We start from the raw sequence: 16,207 nt of genomic DNA, 5'->3' as shown, positions 1-16,207 counted from the left end.
ATTTTCTTGAAGAGATCTCTAGTCTTTCCCATTCTATTATTTTTCTCTATTTCTTTGCATTGATCACTGAGGAAGGCTTTCTTATCTCTCCTTGCTATTTTTTGGAACTCTACACTCAGATGCTTATATCTTTCCTTTTCTCCTTTGACTTTAGCTTCTCTTTTCTCAGCTATTTGTAAGGCCTCCTCAGACAACCGTTTTACCTTTTTGCATTTCTTTTTCTTGGGGATGGTCTTGATCACTGCCTCCTGTACAATGTCACAAACCTCCATCCATAGTTCTTCAGGCACTCTGTCTATCAGATCTTGAATCTACTTGTCACTTCTACTGTATAATTGCAAGGGATATGATTTAGGTCATACCTGAGTGGTCTAGTGGTTTTCCCTACTTTCTTCAGTTTAAGTCTGGATTTTGCAATAAGGAGTTCATGGGACTGGGTTTAGTGCCCACCAAGATAATCCAGGATCAACTCCTTGTCAAGATCCTCAATTTAATCACATCTGCAACCCCCACCCCCACCCCCTGCCTTTTATTGGATGGGGGCATATAAGGTAATATTCAGTTTTGAGAAATTAAAAGATGAATATTTAGGTAGGGGGCATTTTCAACTTACCACACTCGCTGTTCACCAGAGACCTTAGTTTTGCCAGTGGACTTCTCTAGTATAGTCTGCTTGAGTGTTTTCTTGACATGACAACTGGTGGCTGGGCCTGGGGTTGTCTCAAGTGTTCTTTACTCATATGTCTGATGCCTGAGGTGGTGAGACTCAATAGGCTGGGGTTTGGATCAACCAGGAACCCTCAGTATCTTCTCTATTTAATTTCACATGGTCTCCTTCATGGTGGCTTCAGGGCAGCCTGACTTCTGACATAGTAGGTCAGGGATACAAAAAGTGTGTATTGTGAGAGAATCAGGTGAAAATTGTATTGCCTTTTATGAGCTAGTCTTGGAAATCACACAATGTCACTTCTGCTACATTGTATTTGTTAGAAACTGGTCGTTAAGGCCATCTCATATTTAAGAAGAGGAGAATAAGACAATTGATTGATGGGAAGAGTGTAAAGAATTTGTAGGCATGATTTCAAGTCATCACATAAGTGTGCTGATAAAAAAATCTCTCATATTTCATTTAGATATCATTTCACCTTTAAAAAAATTATTGACATATAGTTGGTTGACAATGTTGTGTGAGTTTCAGGTATACAGAAAAGTGATTCAGTTATACATATATGTGTGTGTATACATATGAAAAAATATGTATATATACACATTCTGTTTTCTACTATTTTCCATTATAGGTTATTAAAAGGTATTGAATATAGTTCTCTGTACCAACAATAGGTCCTTGTTTGTATCTATCTCATATTTACTTTCATTTTGAAAGATATTTGATGTTTTACAGGTAGCTGAGGCTCCATTTATTTTTTTAATATAACAGCCTTATTGAGTTATAAATCTCATACCATAAATTTTACCCATTTAAAGTATAAAATCCAGTGATTTTTAGTATGTTTCTAGATTTGTGCAAACATCACCACAGTCTATTTTAAAGTATTTCCTTTACCCGAAATGAACCCCTAGCCCATTAGCATTTCCATTTTCCCTCAAGCCCCCAGCCCTAGGCAACCACTAATGTATTTTTTGTCTATATAGATTTGCTTAGCCTGGATGTTTCACTTAAATGATCTGATATGATATATCATCTATTGTGAATGGCTTCTTTTATTCAGCATGTTTCCATGATTCATATTCATGTTGTATCATGTATCAGTACTTCATTCTTTTTATGGCCAAATAAATTCCAATGTATTGACATGCCACGTTTAGTTTACCCATTTATCAGCTGATGAACATTTGAGTGTTTATTTTTGGGCTATTATGAATAATGCTCCAATAAATATTTACGTATAAGTTTTTGTATGAACATGTATTTTATTTCAGATATAAACCTAAAAGTGGAATCGTTCGATCATATAACTCCATGCATGATCTTTTGAGGAACTAGCAGACTGTTTTTCAAAGCAGCTGCATTACCTATCACCAGCAGTGTACAAGAGTTCCAATTTATCCACATACTCACTTGTGGGATCTTAGTTCTCTGATCAGGGACTGAACCCATGCCCTGGGAAGTGATGGCACAGAGCTCTAATCATTGTGCCATGAGGGAATCCCCAGTATCCACCTTTTTTATACAGCCATTCTAGTGGGTATGAAGTGTTATCTCATTCTGGTTTTGATTTGCATTTTTTGATAGCTGATAATGATGGACATCACGCATTTCTTCTCCATTTGTTTATCTTTGGAAAAATGTCTAGTCAGATCCTTTGCCAAGTTTCAGTTGGGTTATTTTTCTTTTTTGTTGAATTATTAGAGTTCTCATATCAGATAAATGATTTGCTAGTTCTCTTATCAGATAAATGATTTGCTAATATTTTCTTCCATTCTGTGGGTTATCTTTTCACTTTCTTGATGATATCCTTTGAAGCACAAAGAGGTTTAATTTTGATGTAGTCCAATTTGTCTACTTTTCTTTTGTTTCTTGTGCTTTGGTGTCTTAGCTAAGAAGGCTTTACCTAATTCAAGTCTATATAGATTTATTCTTATATTTTCTTCTAGCATTTTTACAGTTTAAGCTCTTACATTTAGGTCTTTGATACATTTCAAATTAATTTTTTGTGTATAGTGTAAAGTTGGACACTTTTATTCTCTTGCACATGGATATTGAGTTGCCCCAGTACCACTTGTTGAAACGAATACTTCCCACATTGAATTGTCATGGCACCCTTGTTAAGAATCAGTTCAGTCGCTCAGTTGTGTCTGACTCTTTGTGACCCCATGGACTGCAGCACACCAGGCCTCCCTGTCCATCACCAGCTCCAGAAGTTTACTCAAACTCATGTCCATTGATTCGGTGATGCCATCCAACCATCTTATCCTCTGTCATACCCTTCTCCTCCCGCCTTCAATCTTTCCCAGCATCAGGGTCTCTTCAAATGAGTCAGCTCTTCATATCAGGTGGCCAAAGTATTCGAGTTTCAGCTTCAACATCAGTCCTTCCAATGAATATTCAGGACTGACTTCCTTTAGGATGGACTGGTTGGATCTCCTTGCTGTCCAAGGGACTCTCAAGAGTCTTCTCCAACACCACAGTTCAAAAATATCAATTCTTCGGCACTCAGCTTTCTTTATAGTCCAACTCTCACATCCGTACATGCGTCCTGGAAAAACTGTAGCCTTGACTAGACAGACCTTTTTTGGCAATGTAATGTCTCTGCTTTTTAATATGCTTTCTAGGTTGGTCATAACTTTCCTTCCAAGGAGTAAACATCTTAATTTCATGGCTGCAATCACCATCTGCAGTGATTTTTGAGCCCCCCAAAATAAAGTCTCTCACTGTTTCCAATGTTTACCCATCTATTTGCCATGAAGTAATGGGACTGGATACCATGATCTTAGTTTTCTGAATGTTGAGTTTTAAGCCAACTTTTTCACTCTCCTCAAGAGGCTCCTTAGTTTTTCTTCATTTTCTGCGTAAGGGTGGTTTCATCTGCATATCTGAGGTTATTGATATTTCTCCCAGCAATCTTGATTCCAGCTTGTTGAGAATCAATTGACTATAAATATGAAGATTGGTGTCTGGATTCCATATTCTATTGCATCTCTCTGTATGTCTGTTTTATGCTGGTACCACTTTATCCTGAGTACTGAAGGACACACTGTGCTTGTGTGCTCAGTCACTTCAGTCGTGTCTGACTCTTTGTGAACCTGTGGACTGTAGCCTGCCAGTCTCCTCTGTCCATAGCGTTTTCCTGGCAAGAATACCGGAGTGGGTTGCCATTCCCTCCTCCAGGGGATCTTCCCCTCTCAGGGACTGAAACTGCGTTTCCTGCATTGCAAGCAGATTCTTTACTGCTGAGCCACCATGGAAGCAGGAAACTGTAGGTTTATAGTATGTTTTTTTTTTTTTTTTTTTTTTTTAAATATTATTTTATTAGTTGGAGGCCAATCACTTTACAACATTTCAGTGGGTTTTGTCATACATTGACATGAATCAGCCATAGAGTTACACGTATTCCCCATCCCGATCCCCCCTCCCACCTCCCTCCCCACCCGACTCCTCAGGGTCCTCCCAGTGCACCAGGCCCGAGCACCTGACTCATGTATCCCACCTGGGCTGGTGGTCCGTTTCACCATAGATAGTATACATGCTGTTCTTTCAAAACATCCCACCCTCACGTTCTCCCCCAGAGTTCAAAAGTCTGTTCTGTACTTCTGTGTCTCTTTTTCTGTTTTGCATATAGGGTTATCGCCACCATCTATCTAAATTCCGTATATATGTGTTAGTATACTGTAATGTTCTTTATCTTTCTGGCTTACTTCACTCTGTATAATGGGCTCCAGTTTCATCCATCTCATTAGAACTGATTCAAATGAATTCTTTTTAACGGCTGAGTAATATTCCATGGTGTATATGTACCACAGCTTCCTTATCCATTCATCTGTTGATGGGCATCTGGGTTGCTTCCATGTCCTGGCTATTATAAACAGTGCTGCGATGAACATTGGGGTGCACGTGTCTCTTTCAGATCTGGATTCCTCAGTGTGTATGCCTAGAAGTGGTATTATAGTATGTTTTGAAATCAAGAAGTGTGGATCCTCCAACTTGTTCTTGTTCAAGATTGTTTTGACTATCTGGGTCTTTTGAAATCTCATAGTAATTTTATACCAGTTTGTTAATTTCTGCAGAAAAACCAGCTAGGATTTTGACAAGGATTATGTTGACCTGTAGATCAACTTGGGATCTATAATATCAAGTCTTTTGATCTTGAGATGTCTTTGCATTTACTTAGTTTTTTGTCATCTTTCAGTAATGTTTTGTTCTGTTCAATTAAAAAATCTTTTTCTCTCTGCTCTTCGGATTGAATAATTTCTATTATTCTGTCTTAAGGGGAATGAACTTTCAGGTATATGAACTTTTCAATCTGCTATCAAACTCTGGTAAAATTCTCATTTCAGAGACTATATTTTTCTTATACTTTCTATTTTTATGTTGTGATTTTTCCATCTGTTCATCAGTTGTACCAGTTTTTCTTTAAATTATTGATCTGTTAGTAACTGTTTTAAAGTCTTTGTATGCTTATTCCAGGGCTTCCCATGTGGCTCGGTGGTAAAGAATCTGTGTGCCAATGCAAGAGACACAGGAGACTTGGCTTCAATCCCTGGGTCGGGAAGAACCCCTTGGGTAGGAAATGGCAACCCACTCCAGTATTCTTGCCTAAGAAATTCCATGGACAGGGAAGCCTGGTGGGCTACAGCCCATAGGGTTGCAAAGGGTCAGACAGGACTGAGCAACTGAGCATGCACGCATGCTTATTCCAACATTTCTGTCATGCCTGAGTATGTTTCTACTGGCTATTTTCTCCCCTTGATTTTGGCCCACATTCCCTGTCTTTTCAGATGTCTGATCGTTTTTCATTATATGTTGGATATTGTAATGACATGTCAGGAGTATACTGATTTGAAGAATTTAAAATTACACGTGCATTAAACCAGGGTCTCAACCAGTGCTCTGCCTTTCTCAGTCAGTTTCTCCTACCAAACCCCATGTTGCTGAAGTGTGTGGAGAGGAATAAGGAGGCTCGGAGAGCCTCACTCAATTTTAGGCAGTGCACATTATTGTTCGTAACATAAAATCGGGGGCCTGATTGCCTAGATTTGAATTCCAACCATTCCAGTTACAAGCTCTGTAGACATTAGCAAGTTACTTCATTTCTCTGTGCTTCATTTGCCTCTTAAATGGGCATTATATTTTAGTACCTGCTTTATAAGATTGTTGATATAAATAAATGTGTTGACACGTATGACGTTATTGGAACAGGGCCTGGCGCATACTAATTGTTCAGTAAGTATTAGTTCTCACTGTTAATAAAGTGACATGATGTTCTCCTAGGAGATCAGTCTCCCGTGGCTGTGTCCACACTGCACAACACCCTTGCCTGCCAAGCTCACAGATGTCTCTCGTGTGTGTAAGCCATATAAGTGCCTGTCTCCTTCATGCCCATCTTTAGACCGTGGGCTCCTCCAGGACAGGGACCAAGTCTGGGCGCCAACATCCATATGCTGCAGGGGCACAACACCCCTGTTGGTAGAAGTCTAAACTCCAACCTTGCCCCCATCCTGACACCATGACCTGTCTCTGGCTAAGAACTGGTCCAGAACCTGAAAAAGGGCTGTGTTCTTCCTTCCTCTCATCTCCTTAATAGAAACATGGAAAACCATCTATCATCAGAGCTAAAATTTAGAGACCATCCCTTCCACCTCTTCATTTTACAGATGGACTAGCTGAGCCGTAACAGGAGAAAAAGTGTAACCCAAAGTCAGACTTGCGGGTCTTCAAATAAAAACAGCGAGTGATGGGAGATGGCAAGCTTCTTTGCTATGTGTCAGAATTGTGTCAGCTCCAAGTTTCATACTGCCCTCCCAATTATGATGCAAAACACCAGTTGACAGTTCTGTCAGTTATCAATACAACAGAAGAAAATGGTTTGAGAATTTAAACCTTGCTTCTATCCCAAATTTTTCAAAATTTTGGAGAAAGGGTGTAATAAAAACGTCTAATGATGAATGCTCGGGAGTGGGAGTTCAGAGGGCCACGGGACATCCACCTTTCTACACCTCACTCGCTTTTGCCCCTGCCCCACCCACTCAAATCACCCAGCAGGCCTGAGACTATCAAGTACAGCCTGTTAACAGCATAAACACTGAACCTGCCCAAGTTTGCATTCTACTCTGCTAACCAAAAGACCTTTGGCAAGTTACATAATCTCCTTGTGCCTCAGTTTCCTCATCTGTAAAGTAAGGATAGTGATAGGAGCTACCTCACTGAGCTGTTGAGAGGACTGAATATGTCCATATATGTATAAGGTGCACAGAACACTGCCTGGCACACAGCTAGTAGTGCAAAAGTGTTGATTATTAGCCATTGCTATCATTATTCTTGCCTTGTTCCCACCAGCTTCTCAGGCTTTGGAGTCCAGAAACACCCAGTCCTGTAGCCTTGTCCTTGCCTGGCACAGCAGAATTCCAACCCAGACATCCAAATCACCAGTCATAGACAGAAAACTGGAAAGCCCTCTGCCTGTGACTTGCCTAGGGAAACTGAGTCCCAGAGAGGATCAGGGAATTTCCCAAGGTCATCCAACTGAGGTGAAATCTGACCTAGAATCCAGGTGCCCCAGTGTCCAGGCACCTGTCTAAGGCATGACCAGACTCCTCCTAGGCCATGCACAGGACCTTGGTGTGACCCTGTAGTCTGTGTGATTGGCTTGAGAAGGTTAAGCATTTGGTGCTGCAGATTGGGTTAGAAGTCAGCTAGCTGGGACGACCCCACCCACCATGGCAGGAGCCAAGATGAAGCTGAGACAAGCCTTTGGCCTCTCAGCAAGCACTCCTGTTAGGCAAAGATGGAGGAAAAACACTGAGCCTCCTTGTACTGGGAATCAGTCACAGTCAAGGACCCCAGGTGCCTGCCCCGAATATGTTCCTTCTGATGGACCTGGCAAGATATGTCTTGGGCCACCCCTGCCCTGCCCTCACCCTTTCTGAGAGACCATGTGTCCCCAGAAGATCTCTGCCTTGGACAAGCTCCCTCTGTGGGCTGGGGTCCCAGGCCTGGGGGCGGTCCACAGCCTGAGTCTGTGACACTTGGACACTCTCCTGTTCACACCAGCTTCCTCTGCTGCACCACTACCTGGGGCACTTGTCCTCTGCCTCATGTTAAGTAAACCTTCACCCCATCCAACTTTCTTCCTTCAATTTCCTTGTACCCTTACCCCAGCCTGGTCTGGTGACCCCACAGTGACCTTGAAAGCATCTTTGCTTATTAACTGTCAATTCCATCATCTCTAAGACTTCGAGGCAGAGACCAGGCTCTGCCTTTGAGACAAGGGCTCGCCTCTGCCCCACAGGCCCCTAGCAATGTCCGCAGAGGAGGAACTCAGTAATTAAAGTAGGAAGGAGGAGCCTCCTGGAGCTGGCAGTCATGGGGCAGGCAGAGATCATTTCCAACTTTGAAAATGTGGGCTTAAGATTTTTATTTCATAGGAGACAATTCGATTTTAAATAGTAACACCCAGAGTTAAGCGCTCTGAGATGGACACAGCCAGCACGGCTCCAGCAAGAAGCCTGAGAGCTGGGGGTCCTTCCCAAAGGGCTTCCTGGAGGAGGAGGGGTCTGAAGAACAGTAGGAAAGGTCTGCCAGGGAAGGCAAGCTTGCAGTTTTTGAGAGGGGATAGAAAGGGAAGATGATGCATTTCCCAAGTCCTCCTGCCTAGAATAAGCCCATTTGCCCAGCCTCCTCATCAGTTTGGAAACTCTACATTTAGAGGAGTTGTCGAGCTGCCTGGGAGGGGCTGAGGGATCTGGGCATGCATTCCTGCTAGCCCCCAAAGTGAGGACATCTCTTCCGCCATCCCCCCCAACATCGACCCCCAGTGCCAACTCCAACATCAATGCTGTATCCTCGCCAGGAAAGTGGGAGGAAGAGGAAAAAAGTGGGGCAACCCACACCCTCTTTAGGACAGAGGAAGGATTTGTATTTCTCTCTGGGGTTGCCTGGGGTTGGAGTGTATGGATTTCCAAAGTACCCTGGGTGCCCTGAAACTGCAAGAGCATTTGGGCACATTGATAGGGGCGAGCAGAGGGCTTCCAGCAGATTCTCAAAGGGGCTCCCAACCCATGAGAGGCTCAGGGGCAGTACCCCAGACCTGAATCGTCAGGTGCCCTGAAGTGGTAGTGGACAAGGATCACTGTTAAGAAATTGGAATTTGGAAGGGGAGAATTCTTTTGAAGTTGGTGTGCTGGTAGTGACATGCCAGCTTAGTGTGTGGCAATCTGGGAGTCGTCTGCCATCTGAACGGGTGGAGAGCCTTGGAATAACCCCTGCCCCATCTCACTGCTGTGCCCTGCATCTGAGCCTTCACTTTAGGGCTGGCTTAAATTTTCCCCTAACACCCAGTGACCTCTGTTTTTTCACCCCTTCCAACACCTGCTTACCCCAGAGGCAGTTGGCAGGTGACAACTCAGGTGGGAAGGGGATTCAGGGTTGGAAGGTGAAATAGCACAGTGTTTGGGAGGGGCGTTTCCAGGGAGCAGGGTCCAGGTTTTAGAAGATGCAGATATAATGCCACACACCCAAGAGTCTCTGGAATGAGGTGGAAGTGGTGAGGGTATTAGAGGACAAAGGGCAATGTGCAGAGATTCTGTTTCCATGGAAGAGGGGCTCTCGAGAGGCAACGTGAGATGGAGCTGTCAACTGAGTTTTATGATGCAAATAATGGTCAAATCCAGCTTACATGGTGTCCTGCTTTCAAAGCCAGTTATGGAAAGCTGGATTTCAAATGACATCTCTGCCTCTTGCTGGGCGTGTGACATCGAACATGTCTAAAGCTCTCAAGTAGCATTGACATATATACACCATCATTTGTAAAATATATGGTTGGTGGGAAGTTGCTGTATAACAGAGGAGCCCAGTCTGGTGCTCTGTGATGACCTAGAGGGGTAGGATGGGAGGTAGGAGAGAAGTTTAAGAGGAAGGGGATATATGTAACCTTTCCCTTCTCCAAGGGATCTTCCTAACCCAGGGATTGAACCCAGGTCTCCCACATTACAGGTGGATTCTTTACCAGCTGAGCCACAAGGGAAGCCCAAGTATATATACAATTATGTATGTATATATATATATATATATAATTATGACTGATTCAAGTTGCTGTGCGGCAGAAACCAACATAATATTGGAAAGCAATTATCCTCCAATTTTAAAAAAAGAGGGGGATAAAAGAAGAAGGAGAAAAAAATAAAATAAAATTCTCTGGGCCTCTGTCACCTCACCTGGGAAATGGTATCATTAATCCACATTGGGCTGTTGGAAGATGTAAAGAGCCAACACACATAAAACACTTGGCATGATACATGTATTTAGTAAAGAAAAGTTTGAAAAAGCAAAGAAGAAAAAGGTCGGGTTGCCTACCTAACCCCTGGGGCCCAGGGCCAGCTCCAGGCAGAAAGTCTTTCAGCAGGAACAGTGTCTTCCTGCGTCTCTGCCAAGGATGACAGACAACACACCCACTGCAATTGGCAGGCCCCTCCCTCACCTCCCGCCCCTCTTTATGTAAGCCTCACAGGTGGGCAGCAAGGACCTGCGCCAGGTAGGCCAGAGGTATCTGGGGCCGCACCTCACTGGCAGTCCCAGGGCAGACTGGGGCGGGTCCCCACTCCCGCCCAGCCCCACTGCCTCATCACCTGGACCCAGGGACCCTGCAGCACTGGCTTCCACACCTACGATGCCTTAGCTGGAGGAGCACAGTGAAGGCTTTGCCCTGTGTCTACCAGCCCCAAGGAGGAAGGTGAGCACCCTGTGGCAGCCAGACCCTCCCTGGAGGTGCACAGTCCATCACTGTAAGTCCTCGGTGGGGGTCTTCCGGATGGGAATCAGGGATCGCAAGAGGGATGCCAGGGGAGCCTTATCCTTGAGATGAGACAGGCAGGTCAGGCCCAACTAAACAGCGGTATGCAGTGTGGGGTCCGCTGTGCGGGGCAGCAGGGAAGCCAGTAGGAAGCGGGGCTGCAGACGAGGCCACCGCCGTCTCGAGCTCCAGCTGTGCAGAGGGACCAGCCGGTGTGCCCAGCACTGTGGGATCAGAAGGAGGCACAGCTCCCATCCCTGTTCAGGGGGGTTTTAGGATTTGGGGAAGTATTTGGACAATGCCCTCCATCGAAAATACCCTGCAGCATGTAGGAGACAGATTCTCCTTTTGCCCCCAGGACAGAGAGAGGTGAGAACCAGAACAAGAAAGGGGTGGGAAAGAGTGGTGGTGGTACAGGGGTGGCGGGGGCTGTTTACTAACAGTGGACAGGAGTCAGGAGGCCGGGAATCTGATGTATTTGCTCATCCAGGTAATTGATTGGCCCTGGGGCCCAAGGCAGCCACCTGCTGCGAGGCTGTGTTGTTCCCAATGTGATCAGAGCACGTGGGCTTAGGTGGTGGTGAATTCCAGACAGGTACTGAGGCTGGGAACCAGTGAGTCATGCTCTGGAAGGAGGGCAGTCGCCCCAGACCTGGCCAGGCCACAGGGTGACTCACTCTGTGTCTCTGTTGCAGGACAGTTTGGTGGTGCTGGGCCTCTCTGGGGCTGATGCGGCTCTCCCAGGGGACGCCTGAACAGGCTCTCTGAGGTTCTCATTCTCTCCGGGGTGAGCTTGCAGGGTGTGGCCACCTCTTGGGGACCATGCCAGAGGCACTTCTGCTCAGGTCTGCCAGCTCCATCCTGAGGACCGTGTAAGGAACAAGGATCCTACCCTCCTCCCACCTCCTGGCCCCCACACTACCTTCCAAGGAGGAGAGTTCTTGGGCTCAGCAGGGTCCCTGGACCCCCAGACTTGGATTGGGACTTTTCACCCTATTTAATAACCCTCCTAATCTCACCAAAGAATTTCCTCCTACTTATTCACCAAAAGATTTGTGAGAGCCTAAGCACTACATGGATCGTGTTATCCTCACAATAGCCATAGGATTTAGGCAGAAAACTTGAGGCTCAGAGAGGTTCGTGACTTGCCCAAGGTTGTAGAGCAAGTAAAGTGACTCGAACCCAGGCAGGCCAACTCTGGTAAATCTGAGTGCTCTGTTGTTTCAAGAAAGCATTTATGGAGTACTTACTGATACAAAGCAGAGTGCTGAATGGGAAGAAAGGGCAACAGAAATAAATGGGAGCAGGATCCCCATCCACGAGGGGTTCACATGGAAAATGAAGGCTCCCTTGACTTAAATGTCACACACATAGTGACAACTTGAGCAGAATTATGTCCAACCAACATTTACTGAGCTCCAACTGCCTGCCAGAGAGCACTTAGGGCCAGAGGACAGGGTTGAATCGGGCATGACCCCTACTCTCAAGAAGTTTCTCAAGCTACCTGTGGGCTTCAAAGCCCAAACCTGCATGTTTGAGGGCTACAAGGGTCAGGGGGTGTTAGGGATCATCCAGGAGGACTTCCTGAAGCAGGAGCTGAAGGAAGCTATTGGTAGGCTCTGTCTTTAAATGATTCCCATCAGATCTTCTGGAAGACAGGAGGAGAAAGGAGAGCCAGTTCAGGGAAAGGAGAGTACAGGCCCTCCTAGATTCCTCTGCTTACCCCACACACCTCACAATATACCTGCTCGTACATGCCCTCCAAGTGTTTTCTTGCTCCCCGTGCTACTATTGGGCAGACACTGAAGGAGTTTTTGCTTCTGTGAAAGTGAGTAAGGCAAGATGCTCACAGTCCGTGTGTGTGAACTGGGGTTGAGAGCAGTTTGCATCCTTATGCTAAGTCACTTCAGTCATGTCCGACTTTGTGACCACATGGACCGTAGCCCACCAGGCTCCTCTGTCCATGGAATTCTCCAGGCAAGAGTACTGGAGTGGATTGCTGTGCCCCTCCTCCAGGGGATCTTTCTGAATCAGGGATCGAATCCACATCTCTTGTGTTTCCTGCATTGGCAGGCGAGTTCTTTACCACCAACACCACCTTCGTGTCCTCCTCAGGGATCCTTTTTGGATTTTCCTCTTTCTCCTAGGAAGGCAAAAGCAGAGGCAAGTCAACCCCCTTGGGTTGTTCTCTCATCGTCACTGTCATTCTGCTACTTAGGAACTTTCTCCTGTGACACTGAGCCAAGTTCTGGGACGTCACGTTCCATGTGTAGTCGAGGATTCCAGAATGATGGGAATACTGTGTTCCTCCCCTTTAACAGGCTCCTTGGGTTGACTATATAATATTCACACTTCCCCTGTCACAATGATTTACCAGCCACTTGTGATTTCTGGAATGGCAGCAAGAATAAGAAGGGGCCCAAATTGCTCTTGAGGAGTCAAAACAGAAGGGATTTCTCCCCAGAACTCTTTTCTTTCAGGAAAACATTATAAATTCCACTTTGGAAGCCATCTCCTCTGACTTAACAATTCTAACAAGCTTGGCTATTTTATTTACTAGCCTGCTACCGAATAAAACCCCACAGAGTAGGAGGGAGGTGAGTCACAGGAGGCCAGCACAGGGACAGTGGCAAGAAGTGAGCACTAGTGATGCAGGTGAGGATTAAAGACAAAAGACAACTATGGCCAGCAGCGACACGTGATGCAGCAGCCACCTCAGGAAAGGACAGATGGCCCTCCATGCCCTGCAGTTTGACTCACTTCCGTGTTACAAGCCAAACTGGTAGAGTCTGTTACTAGTATGACCCTGGGTGAGCAGGAAAAAGTCATAGGAAGGTCCAGGACATTCAGTTTCAGTCAGTGGACAAGGGTACCCTCCCCTTAAGGGGACTAAATCTTGAAGGTTCGAGCCAAGGGGCAGAGTACTCTTTACTCATTTTGATAATTAGATTTTGACCTTGTCTTAAGCATCCAATATTCTTCAGGCCCATAGAGAGCTGAGTAAGACCCTCCGTGGGCCATCCTCAAGGGGTTCTTGTCCTACCAAGTACAGGCAGGGGGACAGGATCCACCCTCTCCTCGAGGGAGGGAAAGGACAGGCCCCGGGAGAGGAGAGGACAGCAGAGGTGACTGAGTCACAAGAGGCTTGCTGCTGCAGTGGGGCAGGGTCCGGGGGCAGATGCTTCAGGAAAGGCCCTCACAGGAAGTTGCTTCCTACGCTCTCCTCCCCATAGACTGAAGAAGGGTCTAATCTGATGGTTAGGCTTGGCCCTTGGCTTCCTGAGGTGTCCTTTCATTTAGTGTTTGTTTCGCTGTTTTAAAACCAGAACCGGTTTACGCAAATTTGATTAGGTGGCAGAAACGCTGCCTGTACCTTTTGATGGTGGGGATTTAAAAGCAAGCTTGTTTGTGAGGCAATAGTTAAGACGGTGGGAGATTATAGCCAACGGTGGCCTTGGCTAATTTGGGGGTGGCTACCCAGCGGGTGATTTCAAAATTTGATCAGTTTAAGCAGGCAGCCCTGTCTTTTGAGAACAGGGACCAAGATAGAGCATGGATGTTATACCAAGTTCACAGGATACCATCCGCTCCTCCCAGACTCAGTGTGGGACCCTCAGCCTAGTTGGGTGTGTGTCCCCCAGCTTGCCCTGTAATTGCCTGAGCCCAGAGCTCGGGGTCATTTGGTAACAGCTTTTACTCAACGACCCAAGAGAGTAGTGGCAGTGACCAATGATCCAAAGTCAGCAGGACACGTCCTACGGTTTTCAGAACCCTCTGTTTCCCTCTGCTGGCACAACAGGCCTCATCCCAGAAGCACGCTTTTCAGTCCTTCTGGCAGCCTCCTGGAGCAGGTCACCATAGCAACAGAAGGGCTGCTCCAGTCCTGCGGCCCAGCCTTGCTCACAAAGTTCCCAAGAAGGGGACCAGCCTGGCACCCCACTCCTTATCTCCCTGCTCCTCACCCTCCCCCTTTCAAAACCTCATGATGTCTTTTGCTTTAAAACCTATCTCAGGTTCTTAAACAGACTACCGCCAGGTGGGCCTAAGTGTGTTCGCAAACTCAGTTTGAACCTGCGGTACCAGCAAGAAGTAAGACCGAATGTGAAAAGCAGGTAACTGAGCCAGGTGCCTGGGAACTGGGCAGGGAGGGGACCAGCTCCACCCTGACAGACAGGTGGGACTCTTTGAAGCCAGGGGCCTGCCTCAGGGCTGCCAAGACCAGCTGCACAGGTTACACGCTGCACAACCCCAGGTTCTGTATATATAGCCTACTACTGTGACACGTGTCCCCAGAGCTGAGTAACACCACGGCCTTGTTTGACCCTGAGCTGTATACTGAACCCCATCTGCTCATCCACCCAGAAGGTTGAGGTCTGGTCAGTTGAACCCTTAGGAGGAATCACGCAGAGGAGCAGTGAGGCTAAGTATATAGTAGAGGCCCAATAACCCCATGGGCTGTGTTGACCAGAAGACGATTCATTGTCCAGGGCCACCAAACCTTGAAGGCAAGGGGATTTAGACCAGGAGTGAAAACAGATGACAAGAGTCCCAGGTTTTCCTGGTCCCCCTGCCTGTTCTCTCCATCAGGGAATGGACACAGGGCACCCTCACAGACACCCCTGAGAAGAGGGCCTCACTTGGGAGCCAGCTTAGGACCCATAAGAGCTGTAGGAGTGTCCTCAGTTCTGCTCTGAGTTTCTAAGAACGGCTGTTCTCGGTGCCTGGGGGCTGGTGGGTGTGGGCGTGAGGGACTTGGCGGCCCCTCCCAATCCTCAAACATTTCATGCCCGGACTCCAAGCCTTTCTTGTCCAGATGGGGACACTGAGCCCAGAGAGAGTCATGTGCTTTCCCAGAGTCACACAGCAAATTAGAGGAGAGCAGGGCTCAATTTTTCTTTCTACTGAGCCCTTAGAAACTGAAGGGAGAGCGTGGCATGGGGGTGAGGTTAACTCCTGCAAATAATAAGGTCTTGACCCCCAAGCCCCCTAGGAGGCAGCGATGCCATTATCACCCCCGGGGGTGCTTGACACGTTCTGGGCTGGCATCGGGAGCCCAGGCCAGCCTGTCGTCTTCTAACAATTGTTTTCCCCTTACCCCTCCAGCTCCCTGACTGATGGGCAGACGCTCTCCAAAGAGCCCCCAAGCCATGCTCTCAAACTCTCGACCCCAGAGAAGATGAAAGATGCCCAGTTGAATCCTCCAGGTGAGCTGGCCGGGAGGCTGCCAGGCAGGACTGGGTGGGCGGGACAGGGCTGGAGCTATACTGGGAGTGCTGGAGGGGGTTAACAGGACACTACGAAGCAAGCCAGGTGACCCACAGGACAAAACTTGGGAGGGACAGGCCAGGTGGAAATACTGATCTCCATGTCCCCAGGGACCCCACTACGTCCCTTCTTCTTTCATGGCCATCAGGGCCAAGCTTGATGGAAGGCGGTGGGAGGAAGGTTTTTCTCCTTAGGAAACATGGGAAGAAGAGAGGTCAGTGATGGCAAGACACCTGGGGCCTCATTTGGTACACGTTTTGGGTACCTGGAATCTCGGCTTGGGGTTGGTGAAGGAGAAGCAGAGGCCCAGATAAACAAGGCCTTGGAGTTTCCAAGTGGGTTGAGCCAGTTTCTTGCTGGGTCAAGGGGCGCGCTGGCAGGCAGGCACTGGCAGAGTTGTTTTTGAAGCCTTGGGAGGCCACATGCTCCTCTAATGACGTTCACTTCCAGATAATTGCACCTTGAGGGAGGCAAGA

At 46.8% G+C, this 16,207-nt stretch overlaps 1 protein-coding gene across 1 annotated transcript in view; it reads left to right on the top strand.

The window, feature by feature from the left end:
- The window catches only part of ACSBG1 (acyl-CoA synthetase bubblegum family member 1), a 64,576-nt gene that overhangs the window by 20,046 nt on the left and 28,323 nt on the right, over window positions 1-16,207 (top strand). Inside the window, exon 2 of the mRNA XM_065906747.1 lies at window positions 15,570-15,670. Within this exon, the coding sequence (XP_065762819.1) occupies window positions 15,570-15,670 (101 nt within the window). The remainder of the gene's footprint in view (window positions 1-15,569; window positions 15,671-16,207) is intronic.

This window comes from Muntiacus reevesi, chromosome 15, assembly GCF_963930625.1.
Source record: "Muntiacus reevesi chromosome 15, mMunRee1.1, whole genome shotgun sequence".
Classification (NCBI taxonomy): domain Eukaryota; kingdom Metazoa; phylum Chordata; class Mammalia; order Artiodactyla; family Cervidae; genus Muntiacus; species Muntiacus reevesi.
The sequence above is the reverse complement of the archived record's forward strand: the minus strand, read 5'-3'. Positions and strand labels throughout refer to the sequence as shown.